General features: G+C 40.2%; 1 protein-coding gene across 1 annotated transcript; it reads left to right on the top strand.

Annotated features, from left to right (window-relative positions):
- Positions 1-1,423: 1,423 nt before the first annotated feature.
- Positions 1,424-15,381, top strand: ttc4 (tetratricopeptide repeat domain 4). The gene is made up of 10 exons (XM_041207615.1): positions 1,424-1,594; positions 6,314-6,431; positions 6,975-7,136; positions 8,203-8,280; positions 9,023-9,147; positions 9,553-9,639; positions 11,897-12,132; positions 12,675-12,759; positions 13,985-14,067; positions 14,917-15,381. Exons 1-10 carry the CDS (start codon positions 1,487-1,489, stop codon positions 15,014-15,016), a joined length of 1,182 nt encoding a protein of 393 aa, XP_041063549.1. The 5' UTR covers positions 1,424-1,486; the 3' UTR covers positions 15,017-15,381.
- Positions 15,382-16,602: the final 1,221 nt, after the last annotated feature.

Raw genomic sequence — 16,602 nt, forward strand, 5'->3', positions numbered from 1 at the left:
CTTCATGTTTCTCACAGTAGCCATTGAATCGTGCTTTAATTCTGCAGGTCTGGCTTTCACACCATGCTAGGCAGCAGGTTCCCGCCCAACATGAAGTATGGTGCCATTTTCCATGTGTTGCAAAGTCTGCGAGTCTCTCACAGCACTTTCAATGGCAGGGGAAATTTCTAGGGCACGTTTGAAATCAATTTCGACCTTGGCATGTAATCAGCCCTGAATGGCATTGTCCTTGATGTCACATAGCAATCAGTCCCACAGCATACCGTTTAAAACATCTTTGAAGCCGCAATATTCCGTTAACCGCTTGAGGTTTGCTGCATAGGAGCCCCAACTCTTGAACTTAAAGCGCTGCATTTTCAGGATTGGCTTCAGCTGGAAGTATGTTTTCATGAGGTCCGCTAATTCGCTATATGTCTTGGAATTGGATGTGCTCGGGGCCGTCAGGTTACGAATCAAGTTATATGTTTTACTGCCACATACACTTAAGAGGATCAATTTTTGCTTTTCTTCAGCAGTTATTTCATTTGCTACAAAGTAAAAGTTCAACGTACTGACCCCAATCTTCAATATTAGCATCAGCCAGATCAATTCTTCCAAACAACTGTATGGTTGGTGAGTGTTTTTTTAATATAATTTACTCACAGTAACAGTGAGGTGCAGAGTCGAAGTTGATTTTACCCTTATCGCCAAATGTGATGACTCTATGGAGCAAGCTGGTTTCATCAAGAAACAGTTAAACTTTATCACCGAGACATTTTTAGTGCTTGCACACCGGGCCTGATCTCGCATCAGAAAAGACCAGCCCCGTGGATTGCCCGTGCTAGGAGCTCACTGGTTGGAGCCCCCACAGCATATCACATGACCTGTGATTGGCAGGAGGGAGTGACCATACATCCAGTTACCACAATACCTAAACCATGTATGCCTCTGAATCAAAAATAAAAATTGCTGGGAAAAACTCATTTGTGGAAAGAAACACAGAGTTAACGTATCGAGTCCGTATGACTCTTCATCAGAACTCTGAATATTCATTTTAACATTTTACCTAGTTATTGACTAATCATTTCTAAATTTTATTGTGTAACTAGTTTATGAACTATTTACATTTTTTTACTCGAATACAACGTTCCTTAGGCACTATGGAGATTTCAGTACTACTTTGCACACTGTATGAACACTGAGCACAGTAGGGAGTCAGGCCTCTCGCCCCTTTTAATGTCTTGATCCATGATTTTCCAAGACATGAATGCTGCAGATTTCAGCACCTTAAATAGAGAGTAACATTCCAACTATCTCTATTGTTAGTGTTATGGCTGGGCGGAACTGTTTTTGAGGCCGGGGGACGATTTGTGGTGGTGCAGCCGGAAGCATGTGTTGCTGAATGTAGCAAATCGCTGAGTGTATCAGTAGGAGATACTGTATCAGTATCCGGACGCCGGGCGTTTGTCTGCTTGGGCGGCGAGTTATCTGGAGCGCGGTGGAGATAATGGCCTCTGGTCCACCCCCGGGGCAAGATGATGGCATGGATGCGTTCATCGACCAGTTCAAGGAGAAGAAGTATAAACAAGGCTTCAACGAAGATAACTGGGAGGAGGTGGGATTTTGAGAGCTGCTCAAAAACTGGAGTGGGGAAACTACTAGGAATGTTTTGAAAATGTTGCATTCCTCCGTTCGCTACATTGGAGGGGGAAAAAAAAACAAGCGATGGAGACAAGGCAGGGTTAAATAAATTTCCTAGGTATATTGGCACACGAGGATTAACAAACTCTTATTGTAAAACTAAGTGAATGGTGGCTAGTAAGTAACATTTGGAGCTTACTCAGGATATCCCAGCTAAGATTTGTTAGCTCAGGGTCAGACAAATTACTTTTTATCTATTTTTAACACCCTGTGCTGTGGAATGTGTTAGCAGCTAGTGATTTCAGTGTCAAAAACAGAATTACATGGAAAAACTCAGCAGGTCTCCAGGTAATTCTGTTTTTGTTTTGGATTTCCAGCATCCGCAGTTTTTTGTTTGTATCTCTGTGATTTCAGTGTCACTGGTTCAGGCAGCCCCAGTGACAGAAGCTTCTTTATGATTCAATGTTGCCACTTACCGCAGGCTCACAGTGATGGTGTTGTAGACATATAATTGAGTAAAGTTCTGTCCTATCCGTGTTAATGGTGGATTAGCATTAGCCCCTGCACTGACTATAACAATAAGAGATGATCGCACTTTAAAAATAATTTGTTGGTTCTAAAGTATTTGGGGGGTATTCTGAGGAAATGAAAAGGGTGTATATAATTGTAAATTTGTTTTCGGTCATATTAAGCTTCTTTTTGTTAAGATAATACAGACAGAGTCAGTTTTTCCTCTTAGATTTGGTGTATCAACACATAACAATCATGTTGTAGAACATAGCAGCCAATCTATACACAAGGGCTCCACAAATAAGTGAAAAGTCTTACAATTATAGTGTCTTTCATAACCTCAGGATGTCCCACTTTAAAGCCAATGAAGCACTTTTGAAGTTGTCATTGGCCGTCCCTCGATTTGAGGATGACATCTACACAGGGCCATGAGTTCCTGCTGTGGGTCTTTGTGTGACTGAACAGGTCTGTTTTCGACCCACAGATCTTTGGGCACATGGGGCATGGTTCCACGAGGTAGTGGGATCCGGAGGGCAGAACTTGCTTACTTTTCTTTGTTTATTTGCCTCATCATTAAGGTGTTTGGCTGCAACCTGATGCTGCTTGATGTACAAATTGTCGCCATTTTGAATGATTGATAATAAGCTCCTCCCAGTCAGTAATGTCAATGCTGCCTTGCTTCAGGGAGTGCATCAGAGTGTGTATGTAGGGTTTTCTTTGTCTTCCCGTAGAACGCTGGCCTTTAATATGTTGAACACTTCCCATACTTTGGCAGTTACTTTTCTCAAAAGGTCTCCACTGATGAGACACAACATCAAATCACCTGTGCCAGCTCAGTAATCTACAAACTACAGGAGTAAATGTTTAACAACAAAGACTTCCACAAGACAACAGAAGCCCTAGTGCACAGAGCAGTTGTTGCCACCACACTCCTGTATCGTAGTGAGACCTGGACTGTGTATCAGCAACACATAAGAACATTAAAGTAATCCTACCAGCAATGCCTCTGCCACATCCTCTGGATTCAATTAGAGGCCTGTTGAACAAATACTAGTGTCCTTCTTGAAGCCAGCTTCACCAGCTTTCCGGCAAAACCCCTGCAAAATCGACTACAATGGACGGGGCACTGTCCAGAAGTCTAAAAAGCATCTCCCCTGCCAGGTCCCGTTTTAGAGCAGGAGCAGGCCTTTTGGCCCTTCAAGCCCTCTCTGTCATTAGCTAGGATCATGCCTGATCTGACTGTGGCCTCAACTCCACTTTCCAGTCTGCCCCCGCCACCATAACCCTTGACTCCCTTGTTGACCAAAAATCTGTCAACAGCCTTGAACATATGCAGTGACCCAGCCTCCACTGCTCTCTGAGGAAGTGGAATTCCACTTCCACAGACTAATGACCCTCTGAGAAAAAAATTCTCCTTGCCTCGGTCTTAAATGGGAGACTCGTAATTTTTAAACTGTGTCCCCTGTTTCTAGAATCCACGACAAGGGGAGACATCCTCTCAGTATCCACCATGTCAGTCCACTCAGTATCTAATGTGTATCATGTGTAAGATAACCTCTCATTCTTCTAAACTCCAGAGGGTGCAGGTCCAACCTGCTCAACCTTTCTACAAAAGATTACCCTTCATACTAGGAATCAGTTGAGTGAACTTCCCTGAACTGCTTCTAATCTGTATTTGTGGTGTTGATTAAATGATAAATATTGGCCAGGACACTGGGAATAATTTCCCCCAACCCCCACCCACCCCAATCCCTGCTCTTCATCAAAATAGTGCCATGGGATCTTTTACATCCATCTTAGAGAGCAGACAGGGCCTGAGTTTAACGTCACTCAGAAAGTTCGTTGAAGAATGTTGACTAAGGCTCTGCTTTGTGAATATTGCTGTTCCACCTGAAGAGCCAGAACCTCCATTTAATATCTGATGCAAAATATAGCACTTCTTACAATGCAGCACTCACTAGGTACTGTGCTGAAGTGTACATTAAGATTTTGCACTCTCAAATCTTTCATGAGGCTTGAATCCACCATTTATGACTTAGAGGTAGGGTTGCTACCAACTGACTTAAGGTGACATTTGAAGTGCTCCTGTATGTTTAGCATTTGTATTGAGGTGGAAATTTGCAGTGACTGAACACTTCTGTGTGGTATTCCAGTCCAATTAGATTTCAAACTAACCACTGTGATGTTGTTTGTCATTTTTTGTACCTACTGAGAATCTCAGGTCAATGATCAAAATTATGGACTGTTGGCTAAACTTACTATCTTTGGTGCACTGGATTAATGCAATCATTGGCATAAAAATCTCCATATTTTAGCATGTATTTGAAGTACATAATGAACTACTTTGGGAGTACAGTGACTGTAATTATTTAGGCAAATATGGCAGCTATTCAAGAGCAGCAACATTCCATAAACAACAGAGGGGTTTTTTGGTAAGTATATGAGGAACAACATAAGGACAACTCTTCCTTCGTAATGCTTTGGATCTTTAATGTTCGCTTAACCAGTAGACAGGATCTTAGCTTAATCTTTCAGTTAAATGACAACACCTCCAACAGTGTAGTCCACCCTCAATTCTGACTAGAGATCCAACCTGGTTTATGCAATCAGCCCTGATGTACAACTTAAACCCACAATTTTCTGTTCCATGAATAGGAATTCTGCTAACTTAAAGTCCAGGGATTGCTGGATTGTAATTGAGTTTAGATGCTTGTTTGAAATTTGAAAGCTAAAATGTACCATTATTTATATCATTATATAAATTGGATTGAGCTTTCAATCTTGCACTGCCTTAGGGGAGTGTAAGGCACTTCTGAATTGTATTGTTCAGAGGCTATAAGCTTCGTTTATCTATTCTTGGGTCTTGTGATGTTTTCTTTCCACTTACTCACTTACAACCACACTGCTAGCCATTGGCCCTCCATTCATCATGATACTACTGTAGCCTTTGATCCATTCAACTATTCCTTCACCTCCATCTTTGATGCCCCTGTTTCCAATAAACCTTTATTATTTCCCATCTCTGTTGTCTTAGGTCCTAAGGAATGTAGACTTGAGAATACCTGGAGTACGTTGTGTTTAGCCTTGTATCACCACATCTGGCTGGATTATATCAAGCTCGACAAGGTCTCAACAGTGTCTGCCAAAAGTGACCACTACTCCAGGATTATCCTTCAGAGCCTCTCCTCCATTCTTTTCTGCAATACTAACTGTTGCCTTTAATCCCTCTCCCCAACCCCCTCAGATCCAACAACAAGGAATTTATTAACTTTTTTTCGCTAAGACTGGGATCATCATTTGAAATCCTCTGTTGTTTCCCCCTCCCCTTTGCCTTAGCTCTGAGTCTGGGTCAATGAATTTTTCTCTCCTATTCCCCATATGCTTTCTTGGAGCTGACCTTGTCTGTGAGACCAACGCCTGTTCCCATGACCCCATTCCCAACTGAAGAGTTGAGTGGTCACTCGACCTTCTTTCCTGGCTCCCATGCTAGCTGATATTTTAAATGGTTTTCTCTGCTGTGGTATTGCCCCGCTCTCTCTTTCAAAACCAGTCATCAGTTCTGCTCCCTCAACCCCAACCTCCCATTGACCCCTCTTCTTTGGAAATGACTGCCCATTTCCAACCTACTGTTCCCTTGAATATTTTGACACTTCTGAAATCCATGACCTTGTTTTCTATGACACCAGGTTTGAATTTTCCCAGTCAGGTTTCTCCCTCTGTTGGAGCGCTGAAATGGCCCTAATTAAAGTCACAGATCATGCCGGCTGTAACTTAGCATGATGCCTTTTCTTCACTTGTTCTCTGTGACCTCCTGCATACATATTACATGCTGTCCTCCTTCAATGCCTGCTGCAGCTCAGTGGGATTCCTCTCACTTGGTTTCAGTCCTGCTTATATAATTGTTGCCAGAACATCTTCAACAATGATGCCTCTTCATGTAACTAATGTTGCTTCTGCCCCTCAAGGATCTAGAGGTGGCCCCTTTCTTCATCTGCAGGCGTGGATAGATAGCTTTCACATGTATGCTGATGGCACCTAGATCTACCTCTTAAACACCTCTTTTGTCTTATTTAACTGACATCCAATCTAGGATTCATTGCAATTCCTTTCAGCTAAATGTTGAGAAATCCAAAGGTAATTTCTTTGCTGACCATATGGGTATTTGTTTTTTTTTCCTGTCCAGGAGTTTGACAAGATTCCAATGTTTATGAAAAAGGCACCCGAAGAACTTGATCCTTTGGAGCATCCAGAGCTTGCCTGCATCCAGACAATATTGTATGATGAGGATCAATCTCCAGAAGGTACTGGAGTTCATTTCAAACAGAAAAGTAAAAGCAAAACCCATTCCAATTTGCAAATGTTGTAGACAACCAACTGCCTTCATGCAGATTCCTTGCTCACAGAAATCCAAGGAATTAAATTTTCTGTCATTGACAGGACATTCAATGTTAACATGTATAAAACTGAAAGCTAGTAACGTGATGAATTTTGTGCACTGTAGTCTTTTGGCCTGATCCTATATGTATTTTCACAAGATTCCAAAGAAAAAGAGTACTCCTGTGAAATGATTTCTAATTAAATTACCGAATGAATGTCTATTCATTGATGTAATCAGTATTGGAAACACTGAAACGTTTATGGGAAAATCATTGGGGAGAATCTTATTGCCATCTCTCCCAGAATAATGCTGCAAGCTTCTAATTTACTGATTAGCTCCTTTTGAAACATTTTGGGCCTCCATGTGAGATTAAATGATAAATCAGTTTTTTAAATCAGGCTGGATGATGGTAATTTCTATATTTATAGATTGTGTTAGACTTTTTCTTTTAAATTACATTTTACAGAGCTTGCAAAAACATACAAGAATGAAGGAAATCATTACTTCAAGGAAAAGAATTATAAGAAAGCTGTCATCTCCTACACCGAGGGGCTGAAGCGAAAATGCAGTGACTCTGAGCTGAATGTTATACTCCATACGAACAGAGCTGCAGCACAATTTTACTTGGGTATGGCTGGTTGCTACTTGCCAGTTCTAATGCTGTGGAAGTGGGGTGGGCTGGGTTTTGTTTATTCATTTACGGGATGTGGGTGTCACTGGCTTGGCCAGCATTTATTGCCCATCTCTAATTGCCCTTGAGAAGGTAGTGGTGAGCTGCCGCCTTGAACTGCAGTCCACATGGTGTAGGTACCATGTGCTGTTAGGGTGGGAGTTCCAGGATTTTGACTCAGCAACAGTGAAGGAACTGGTGAAGTATTGGGGAGTCAGAAGGTGAGTTACTTGTCACAGGGTTCCTGGCCTCTGACCTGCTCTTGTAGCCACAGTATTTATATGGATATTCCAGTTCCGTTTCTGGTTAATGGTAAACCCCCCACCCGGCCAGGATGTTGATAGCGTAGGTAATGCCATTGTATGTCAAGGGACGATGGTTAGGTTGTCTCTTGTGTGGCACTAATGTTACTTGCCACTTGTCAGCCCAAGCCTGGATATTGTCCAGGCCTTGCTGCATTTGGACGTCTTCAATATCTGAGGAGTCGCGAATTGTGCTGAACATTGTGCAATCATCAGCGACCATACCCAGTTCTGACCTTATGATGGAAGGAAGGTCATTGATGAAGCAGCTGAAGATGGTTGGGTATAGGTGATGTGATTGTTCCAAAAATTAGTTTTGAAGATTTAGAATTGAATCAAGGTCAGATAATGGGATAAAAATCTTGAGTTTCTTAGGTGTAAGCATCTTAAATTAATTGAGTTTGGGACTGTGAATCCAAATGTTGCTTGGGGATTGAAAAAATCACTGGTGTGTTCAGCAGAAATGTCCCATTGTATAGCTGGGTATGTTCCGAAATGAGGCACAATTTAGAAGTGTTACTGTAGCATTAGGTCAACTCTGAACAATTAGTTACAGGCCATAAATGAATATGATCAGAGGAAAAAAGTGTGTCAGTAGTAAATTGGTTTCTTCTTCCACGTGCCATTGCACCCAGGTATTGATAGTTGTTTGGTGGGGAAGTGAAAATGTGAACAAAAAATTAAGTTTGGCGCTCTGATTCTCTTGATATTCTGTGTTCAAGGTAATAATCGATCTGCACTAAATGATGTGATTGCAGCTCGGAAACTGAAACCAAATCATCTGAAAGCAATAATTAGAGGTAAGACTGCAGAAACAGTTATGTTTTATTTTGCTTTCCCTCCTTTCTAAGGGCAAAGGTGGTCTGTTCTCTGGTTGCTCCCTGAGTTGTATGACTTTGCAAGGAGCAATGAGAGCCCCCGTTTTCCTCCCTTTCCCCCTAGCTTTTAGAAAATCTACAAGGAGGTTTTAAGAGGCACAATTTCAATTTCACTTTTCATTCCAGCAACAACACAGGTGGTATGACGAACTCCATATGCAGGAAGCAACAAGATTGAACTCAAACTCCACAATGATATGTTGGAACTCCAATAATTGGTGCCGTACACATGGGCTATTATTAAGTTAACAATGTTATGTCCTACTATTTGATTCTTTTTTGTTCTAAACCAAAGGCAAAAGTCAAAAATGAGATGTTGAGATAGAACAATGCTGCGTGGAATCACTGTTTGTTACAGACTGTTTGTGTGCTGAGTGATGATGTACCTCCCCTTCCTCTCACCTATTTTTGCCATTGTTTATTGTAAGAAAAATAAATTGAGTATTTCTGAGAATCAATACTGCCCCAGAGGTCTTGCTCTAGTGATCATTTAACAGACTTCATGTTTGATAATTAAAATTGGAACAATATTATGAAACAGATGAAGCATTACCAAACTTACATTTCACTATGACTTCTTGATTAGTGAATAATGTTTTGGGAAATGGGTTCTCCACTGACATTAGTGGCTCAAGTCTAAACTTTTGACTGTGGTTTTTGACAGGTGTCCTTTGCCATATTGAGCTGAAAAATTACAGCAAGGCAATAGCATGGTGCAATGAGGGCCTCCAATGTGAACCCAAAGAGAAGCAACTTGTTGAATTGAGAGCCAAAGCTGATAAACAGAAGGTATGGTTAGTAACTGCAGGTTGAGTACTTGACTGTGGGAGATAGAGTTAACAATGACGATGTGTGTATGCTGAATACAGGAGGTTTAGTCAAGTGTGCACATTGCACAAATGGTCAGTGTGGTTTGTCAGAAAAGAGTTTTATTGATGTGGAGAGCGGCAGCTGATAAATTAAGTGCATGGGATTGCATTGTAATCATAGAGATTGATTTGTGCTGCCACCTTGTGTTCTCTAGGGACAGATTGAGCCTGTCCAAGCTCTTTGTGCTTAAAGCCCTCACAGCAAATAGAGAATAGTGGCTTTAAGGCCATCATTTTGAACAGGTGTTGAGCCCAAGTCACAGGTGACAGATCATTGTTCCTACTGATTATGCCACCTAATCTCATATTATTAATTTTTTTGTAGCGGGTTGAAGAGCGTAATGTAAGGAAAGCAAAGTTAAAGGAGAAGAAGGAACGGGTGCAAGCAGATGTGTTACTGAAGGTTATCAAGGTAAGGAAATGTGAAATATTGGAGAAAACGGCCATGTCATTCAAATTGCCGTATATACTCAAAAAAAGCAACCTCATGTAAAAGACAACTACATGACTTATGACTTATGGCCTAAAAGATCAGAACTTTCCATATACTGCATGTAAACGTCGACCCAAGCTTTTAAGGGATCAAACTAAATTCTGATTGTTAATTACCTACTGGTAATTATTACGGTTCACACTGGAACTTTTAGACTTTCCCTTTGCCAATTCTAGCGCTCAGTCTCCCAGCCAATTGACAAGACCAATGTGTAGCACATGATCTATTGCAATGCCTTTGAGAAAGAATAACAACTACGTAGCTCAATTTAAAATGAAGTTGTAGCATTTGCTGAGAAGACTAATAGTTGTGTAGGAGCAAGAGAGTTTACTTGTCCAAGAAAATAATTAGAGACTGGGGAAAGACATCCAATAAACTAGGAAAGATGCCGAAGAATAAATATGCCATCAGAGGAAGACCGAGCAAGTGGCCTTACCTGGAGAAAAAGTGGCAGAATGAGTTAAGGAGCATCAGCAAAATGATCATCTTATCACCCGCGGAGCCATCCAACTCTATGCCCTCAAAGAAGCAAAGAAAAATGGAATTTGAGAATTCAAGGCCAGTGTTGGATGATGCCCAAGATTCATGAATAGGCACGACTTGCTTTCAGCAAACAAAAACTTAACAGCATTTCCACCTGTGCTCGACGATAAAATCATCAAATTTCATCATTTTGCCATTGAAAGAAGAATGCATAGAAGAGTGGCCCACATTGGAAATATGAATGAAACACTTATGAACCTTGATGTGCCAGCAAACAAGACCGTTACAAAGATTAAAGAAAAGAACCGCCCTTGTAAGGATGACTGGCCATGGGGAAGACATGGTTCATAGTGATTCCATTTTGAATGGCGGATGGCACAAAATTAAAGCTGATGGTGATATTCAAGCACAAAGCTGTCACCAAAGAGAGATTTCAGAAAGGCACCGTCATCCATGTTGACAAGAAGGGCTGAATGAAGGCGGTTGCAAGACATTGGTGAAAAAAGCGTGGAATTTAAGACCAGGAGGACTAGGCAAAGAAAAATGTTTGCTTGCCTGGGACATGTTAAAATCCCAAGCCATCAATGAGGTAGTCGTGATGTGAGATCAATACCAATGTGACAGTTATTCCATGGCGGTCTTAGGAGTGTTATTCAGCCTTTGGATGTGTGTATAAATAAACCTCTCGAGGACGATATTCGAAAGATATTGAGGGCGGAACTATGCGAGCACCCCCACTAGCAACATTGTGTCAATGGGTCATAGACGAATGCGCTTGATACTACAGAAGGCAATTGCTCCTGGAATAATAATGGCAAAGTGACTGGTACTACCGATGAAAAGGAGGAAGGTCCAAATGATGATGTTCGACAACCAGGCTTTTTGGACGATTATTCGGTGATTCAGGTGGTAATCAGAGTGATTTCGAAGGATTTCAACGTCACGTGCTGTAGTTAATTCATTATGGTATGTATTTATATTATCTTGGATGAAATATGTATAGTTTACAGATATAAAATAAATGCTAGAGAATTAATATGAATTCTTTAGTGTTGTTGGTTTTTACTTTATTGCAGCATGATGGTCTTATTTGGGCCCAGATCAAGCATGCATGTTGACCCTTCAAAAACATTACCCATGTAAAAGTCGACCTTCTGACTTTTGGCCTAAAATTTGGTCTCAAAAGTCCACTTTTTGCACAAGTATATATGGTAGATACATATTTCTCATGACTGAACTTGAAAAGGATATATTTTTAGATACCTGTTATCTTAGGTTGGCACTAATGTGAGAATCAGCGAGAGCAGCAGTGGGGGCTAAAAGCGTGGAGAGACAGGGTGGGACTTCAGTGTGGAGCAGGCTCGAGGGGCTGAATGGCCTGCTCCTGCTCCTGTGTTCTTAGTATATGGTGACTGACTTACAGAATGAACATTTTCTTTAACTCTGGTAGAGAGTAAGAAATGATGGAACAATGTTGAAACCATTTTTTATAATCTCTACTTTAAAAACCCCATTTATTCTGCACTACCAGTGGGCCTCTCCCCATGTGATTGTCATGTGGTGTACAATTCAGAACATAGGTGAATATCTTATCTTTGAGAATAAGGGATTGGGTTGTCCTGCTAGGTGATACAAGCATGCATTTTCCATACTTCCCAGGCTATGCTTTATTTTCATTTGTTACCTCTTGTAGGAGAGGCAGATCAAGTTGTTTGAGCCTCCGGAATTGTCCAGTCAAAATTCTGATGATGGTGATGGTGATGATAAGGAAGATGACAGAGTACTAAGAACACTGTTTGATGGCATAAACTCTGAGAATGGCATTGTTGTACACTTGGATGAAAATGGCAACTTAAATTGGCCTGTACTGTTTCTGTATCCTGAGTATGAACAAATGGATTTCATCTCGGCCTTTCACGAAGACACCCGGTAAATATTAAAATAAAGATATCCTTCAGTTTTAGTCAATTGACATCAATGTCCTTTTGAAGGTAGGATATCCTGTGTCTCAAAATAGCTCCCTTGGTAATCTCAGCAAGGTGAAGACGATCTGTTTCAGCTTATAGTCAAATGTTCTTTTGATGTGAACTGATGTTTTGATTCCTATGTTGAAGAGAACCAGCTACACACTGACTAGAAACTTTGAGTAACAACCACATCCAAATTGTTATCCACTTTGGTTAACTGATTATTTTGCGTACACTCTAGTGTCTCCCCCTGCTTTCTGGAGATATTTGATTATACTAGCAATTTGCTTTCTTCCTTTGTTCGTGTCCTTATGTGATGAAATTGGTCTGAGACAGTTTGGTAGCAGACCCTTTCCAAAGGATGTGAACCCAGGTCACAAGGACCAATGTTCTGACTGATGCCACCTGGACTCCTTATACTGAATTATGAATTTTTTTGTGTGTCAGAGAAGACAAAGAATTTGCTCTTCTAGAGAATTAATTTTGTCTGTATTTTCTTTTCAGGTTTATTGATCATTTATTTGTGATGTTTGGTGAGAACTTTCCCCCTTGGGATACAGAAAAAAAATATAAGCCAAATAATTTGGAGGTACAGTATGACTTGAATTGTGTTTAAGAATGTTGCCCTGATTGAAGGGCAAGAAAATGGTGGAGTGTCTCCAATTTGGGTCAAACTTTTTGAATAAAAACACTACAAATATTAGCAACCTCCTTCATCAAATTAGTTTTCTTTCATTCTAATGTCCTTTGTAAAATAAGCCAAACTAGAAAGTAAATCAACATTTAATTTCCTTTATTAGCTGAGTTAGAGCAGAAAGCATTCTGTATTTGTTGAAAAGTAGTCTGCTTCACCAGAAACCTTGAGATCACACATTCTAGTCTGACAGACCTCCCAGTATTTACATAGTATCTTTGTTTGAAGCAGATGATTGTTTAAAAACAGAAAAGCTTGAAGATAACAAAGTTATCTACAAATTGGTGAATACAGCCATGAAGTGTGGACTTGTGTGATGTAACCATAATGCTTCAAAAGTGAGCCTCTTAAATGGAGCTTGTGATGAATACAGCACTCATTTGATATTCTTTGGTCCCAAGGAAACATTGCTGTCCAAGTATGCCTGCATGCATATAAATGTTTGCTGCACGCAATCATTGTGCTGACCTGGTTGGTGTGAGGGGAGCAGATTGACGCACCGGATTAGTGCTATAAAAGAACACACCAGGAAATTGCAGTCTAATTGTGGGATTCACGCCTTTAAAGCTTTTAGTTTTGTGATTACTTGGTTTTGCACAAGTAATTCGCCCCACAGTTGTCGAAACAGAGTTTTATATGTGACGTGAACTTAGGACAACACTGAATATTGCATTTGAATTACATATTTAAAACAGTCACTTAAATCTTTACCCTTAAATTTTTATTTACACTTGGGAGATTGACCACAACTTACTGAACAATTTAAATTAACACATAATAGTCTGTATTTCAGGATTTTGGAATGGCATCCAAGAAACAGTAATGAAGTCAGAATCCATTCTGAATGTGACAATGATAATTGCACTTTATTATTATGCAAAAGTCAATTTAACTTGAGTTGCAGGCTGTGAGGGAGAGACTATTGTTCATGTGCAGGTGGTCTGTTAATCATAATAAAGCTGAGAAAGGAGTGTTTGTGTTTCTGTTGTAGAATCCGTAAGCTTCCAGTACTTCACTGTTCTCTGCTGTAGTAATCAATGAAAAGGCAAACTAACTGAAATGTTTCTGGGGAATATTAAAACAATTGAAAAGCTGTTTTTTTATTGATCAATGTCCACAGCTATATTTTGAAGATGAGCAAAGAGAGGATTTGTTCCAAGTGGACCCCACATGCACCCTGCGGCAAGTGCTGAGTCATGACCGGTGAGCAGAGTGAACGTCCTTTTAACCATGTGTCTGCTACTTTCAGTTCCTGCTGTCCCTTTGTCTTACCTAGGCCTTTATCTGATTTGATAACTTTCGTGTGTGTTACAGTTCACTCTGAGTTCAAGTTGATGTTGCAACACGCACTTTTACATGCATGTTATACTCTGGAGTTATGGATAGTGATGGTAGTGGCTCCAATGTTCTTTCCATCACATAACTGACCAGGAATCCCTCCTGCTCTGACCACCTGCCATCGTCATGTCTTGGAAGGATTTGCAGGTTGATACTCAACCTGTTTGGCCTCATTATGATGCACCTTCCTTGGCCATCAAGACCTGGGTGGGACTTGAACCTGGAGCTTCTGGCTCAGAACACTACCCACTGTGCCACAGGAGCACCTTTGATAACTTTTATAAAATATTCAATACTTAAAAATTGTGAAGGGCTGGGTGGTATAGCCAGTTAAAACATTAGCCTTTTAATCTCTTAGACTTGATTTAAAAACCTTTAAAATTGTTTCAGTCCAAGGGTCCTGAGTGAAGTGAATTCGCACAGTGTCGGCTCTGTACCTCTTAGATTTCTTCCTTCCGTAACCCCCGGTAGTGGAGATCTGGCCTACACATCAACTCAGTTGAGATTGAAAACTTAGCAACACGAGGGTTAGACTTGCATGACAACATATAGTGATAGCAAATTGTTTTGCTTCAGCCTGCTGCAACACTGAGCTGTCTATTTGTTGTATTTTGTGTTGCTAAATGAATTGAAACTTTCTATATTTGGATTGTTGTTCCTTCTATTTCACAAAAGTGGTCATTGTTTGATATCATTGAATCTTTTTGTGTCTAGATATGTTGTGAAGGCTGGTAATCCAAGAATCCTAATTCTGGTTAGAGGTTCGTCATTCTCTAGGGACTTTTTATCGGGAAAGAAACTTCAAGCAAATTGAAAAAAAAAATGAAGTGCTGGATATACTCAGCGGGTCTGGCAGCATTTGTGAATAGAGAAACAGAGCTAATGTTTCGAGTTGAATATAACTCTTCTTCAGAACTGCTTTTATTCAGCAAATTGAGTTGTCTAAATTCGTATTGGTACATGAACAACAGCAGTAAATACCAAGCAAAAAACACACAAAATTCCCATATTTATCATTGACATTTGAAAGCTCTACACAGAAATGGGGGAAAAAGGGCCTAAGCACATTTCAGAAATGTCTTGAAGCATTTCCCATCAGAAGTTTATTTGAAATGCAGCAACCATTTTGTCCACGGTGAAATTCCACAAATAATAAATGACCAGTTACTCTGATTTTAATAATGTTGATTGAGGAAGTAATGTTGGCCAGGACAACTGGAAAAACTGTCTTTTCTTTTTCAAATAGTACCTAAGGATCTTTAATTACTGATGGACAGTACTATAGATAGTGTACAATCTCATCAGTCTTACCCACATCCTAATAACTAAATTGGCTGTTTAAGTGGCTTTAATTTGGTCAATTACTGATAAGAAATAATTAGCAACTCAAGTTGCAAAAATTGTAGAACAGATTTTTTTTAAATTTACCTTCTCTCTGTCGGCTTCATGTGCACCATTGCTTACAGAGAGAGACAGTTAGCTCTCTGTTGTTGAAATACCAAATAATTGTTTAATTAAAAACAAAAATAAAATCCTGCAGAAGCTGGAATTCTGCAATGTAATAGAAAATTCTAGAAACACTCCGGTCAGGCAGCTATGTGGGGAGAGAATCAGTTTACATTTTAAGGTGATGACTTAAGACCTGGTTCCATAAACTAAAGATTTCTGACTGATGTTCAAGATTGTTATCAAAGTAAACTGGTTAAAGATTGCAGCGACTGCAGCTGAATTGCAATATACTGTAATTCCTGCCGCTGACTGGAAAGGCATCAGGAATAGTTCTGCATGCTCACTTCGTCCCCACTGTGGCTGCTGGCACACGCACAACTGATCCTGATGCTTTTCTGTTCAGCATCAGGAGTTTGGATCATCTTAAAATATTCAGAGCAGTGCTAAAACAGGCTTAATCTACACATCTAATTTGCGCGTCACTGAGTTTAAAACCTTGCTGTGGGTCCCATTGATCGTCCTAGATAGACATTGGAAGGGAGGTTAAAGTCCGTGTTCAGCCAGATCAATTGTGTTAAGGTTTGTGCAGGTAGCTCAATTACTGTCTAATGGGACTGTTAAACCCAGGGTTGTCATTGAGTCCCACATTGGGTTATTAAGTTTTGCTTAAAAATTTTAGTCTAAGAATTGTTTTCATTGATTCTGGCCAAAAATGACAAGCTAAATATTACAATAACTTCTCCACATTGGAAGTTGAGAGTCTCATTTACTGAAATTTCCTGATTATATATCTTTATTTACTGAATCATCAGCGGTATATTTGAGAGAATGAACCATTGCTAAGTGAAGGCTGGACTAGATACAAGAACTTTCAATTGGTTGAGGACTGCACTAAAAAATGGTAACTTGAACTTTGTTAGTCTGTATCAAGTCAACTTGCTTTCATGTTGC

Source organism: Carcharodon carcharias, chromosome 16, assembly GCF_017639515.1.
Source record: "Carcharodon carcharias isolate sCarCar2 chromosome 16, sCarCar2.pri, whole genome shotgun sequence".
NCBI lineage: Eukaryota > Metazoa > Chordata > Chondrichthyes > Lamniformes > Lamnidae > Carcharodon > Carcharodon carcharias.

Bases quoted from the DNA above. Each gene is read 5' to 3' on its own strand.
- ttc4 (XM_041207615.1), top strand. From the start codon at position 1,487: ATGGCCTCTGGTCCACCCCCGGGGCAAGATGATGGCATGGATGCGTTC. The intron at 6,432-6,974 runs GTACTGGAGTTC...TACATTTTACAG, and splicing joins TGAGGATCAATCTCCAGAAG to AGCTTGCAAAAACATACAAG. The intron at 8,281-9,022 runs GTAAGACTGCAG...GGTTTTTGACAG, and splicing joins TCTGAAAGCAATAATTAGAG to GTGTCCTTTGCCATATTGAG.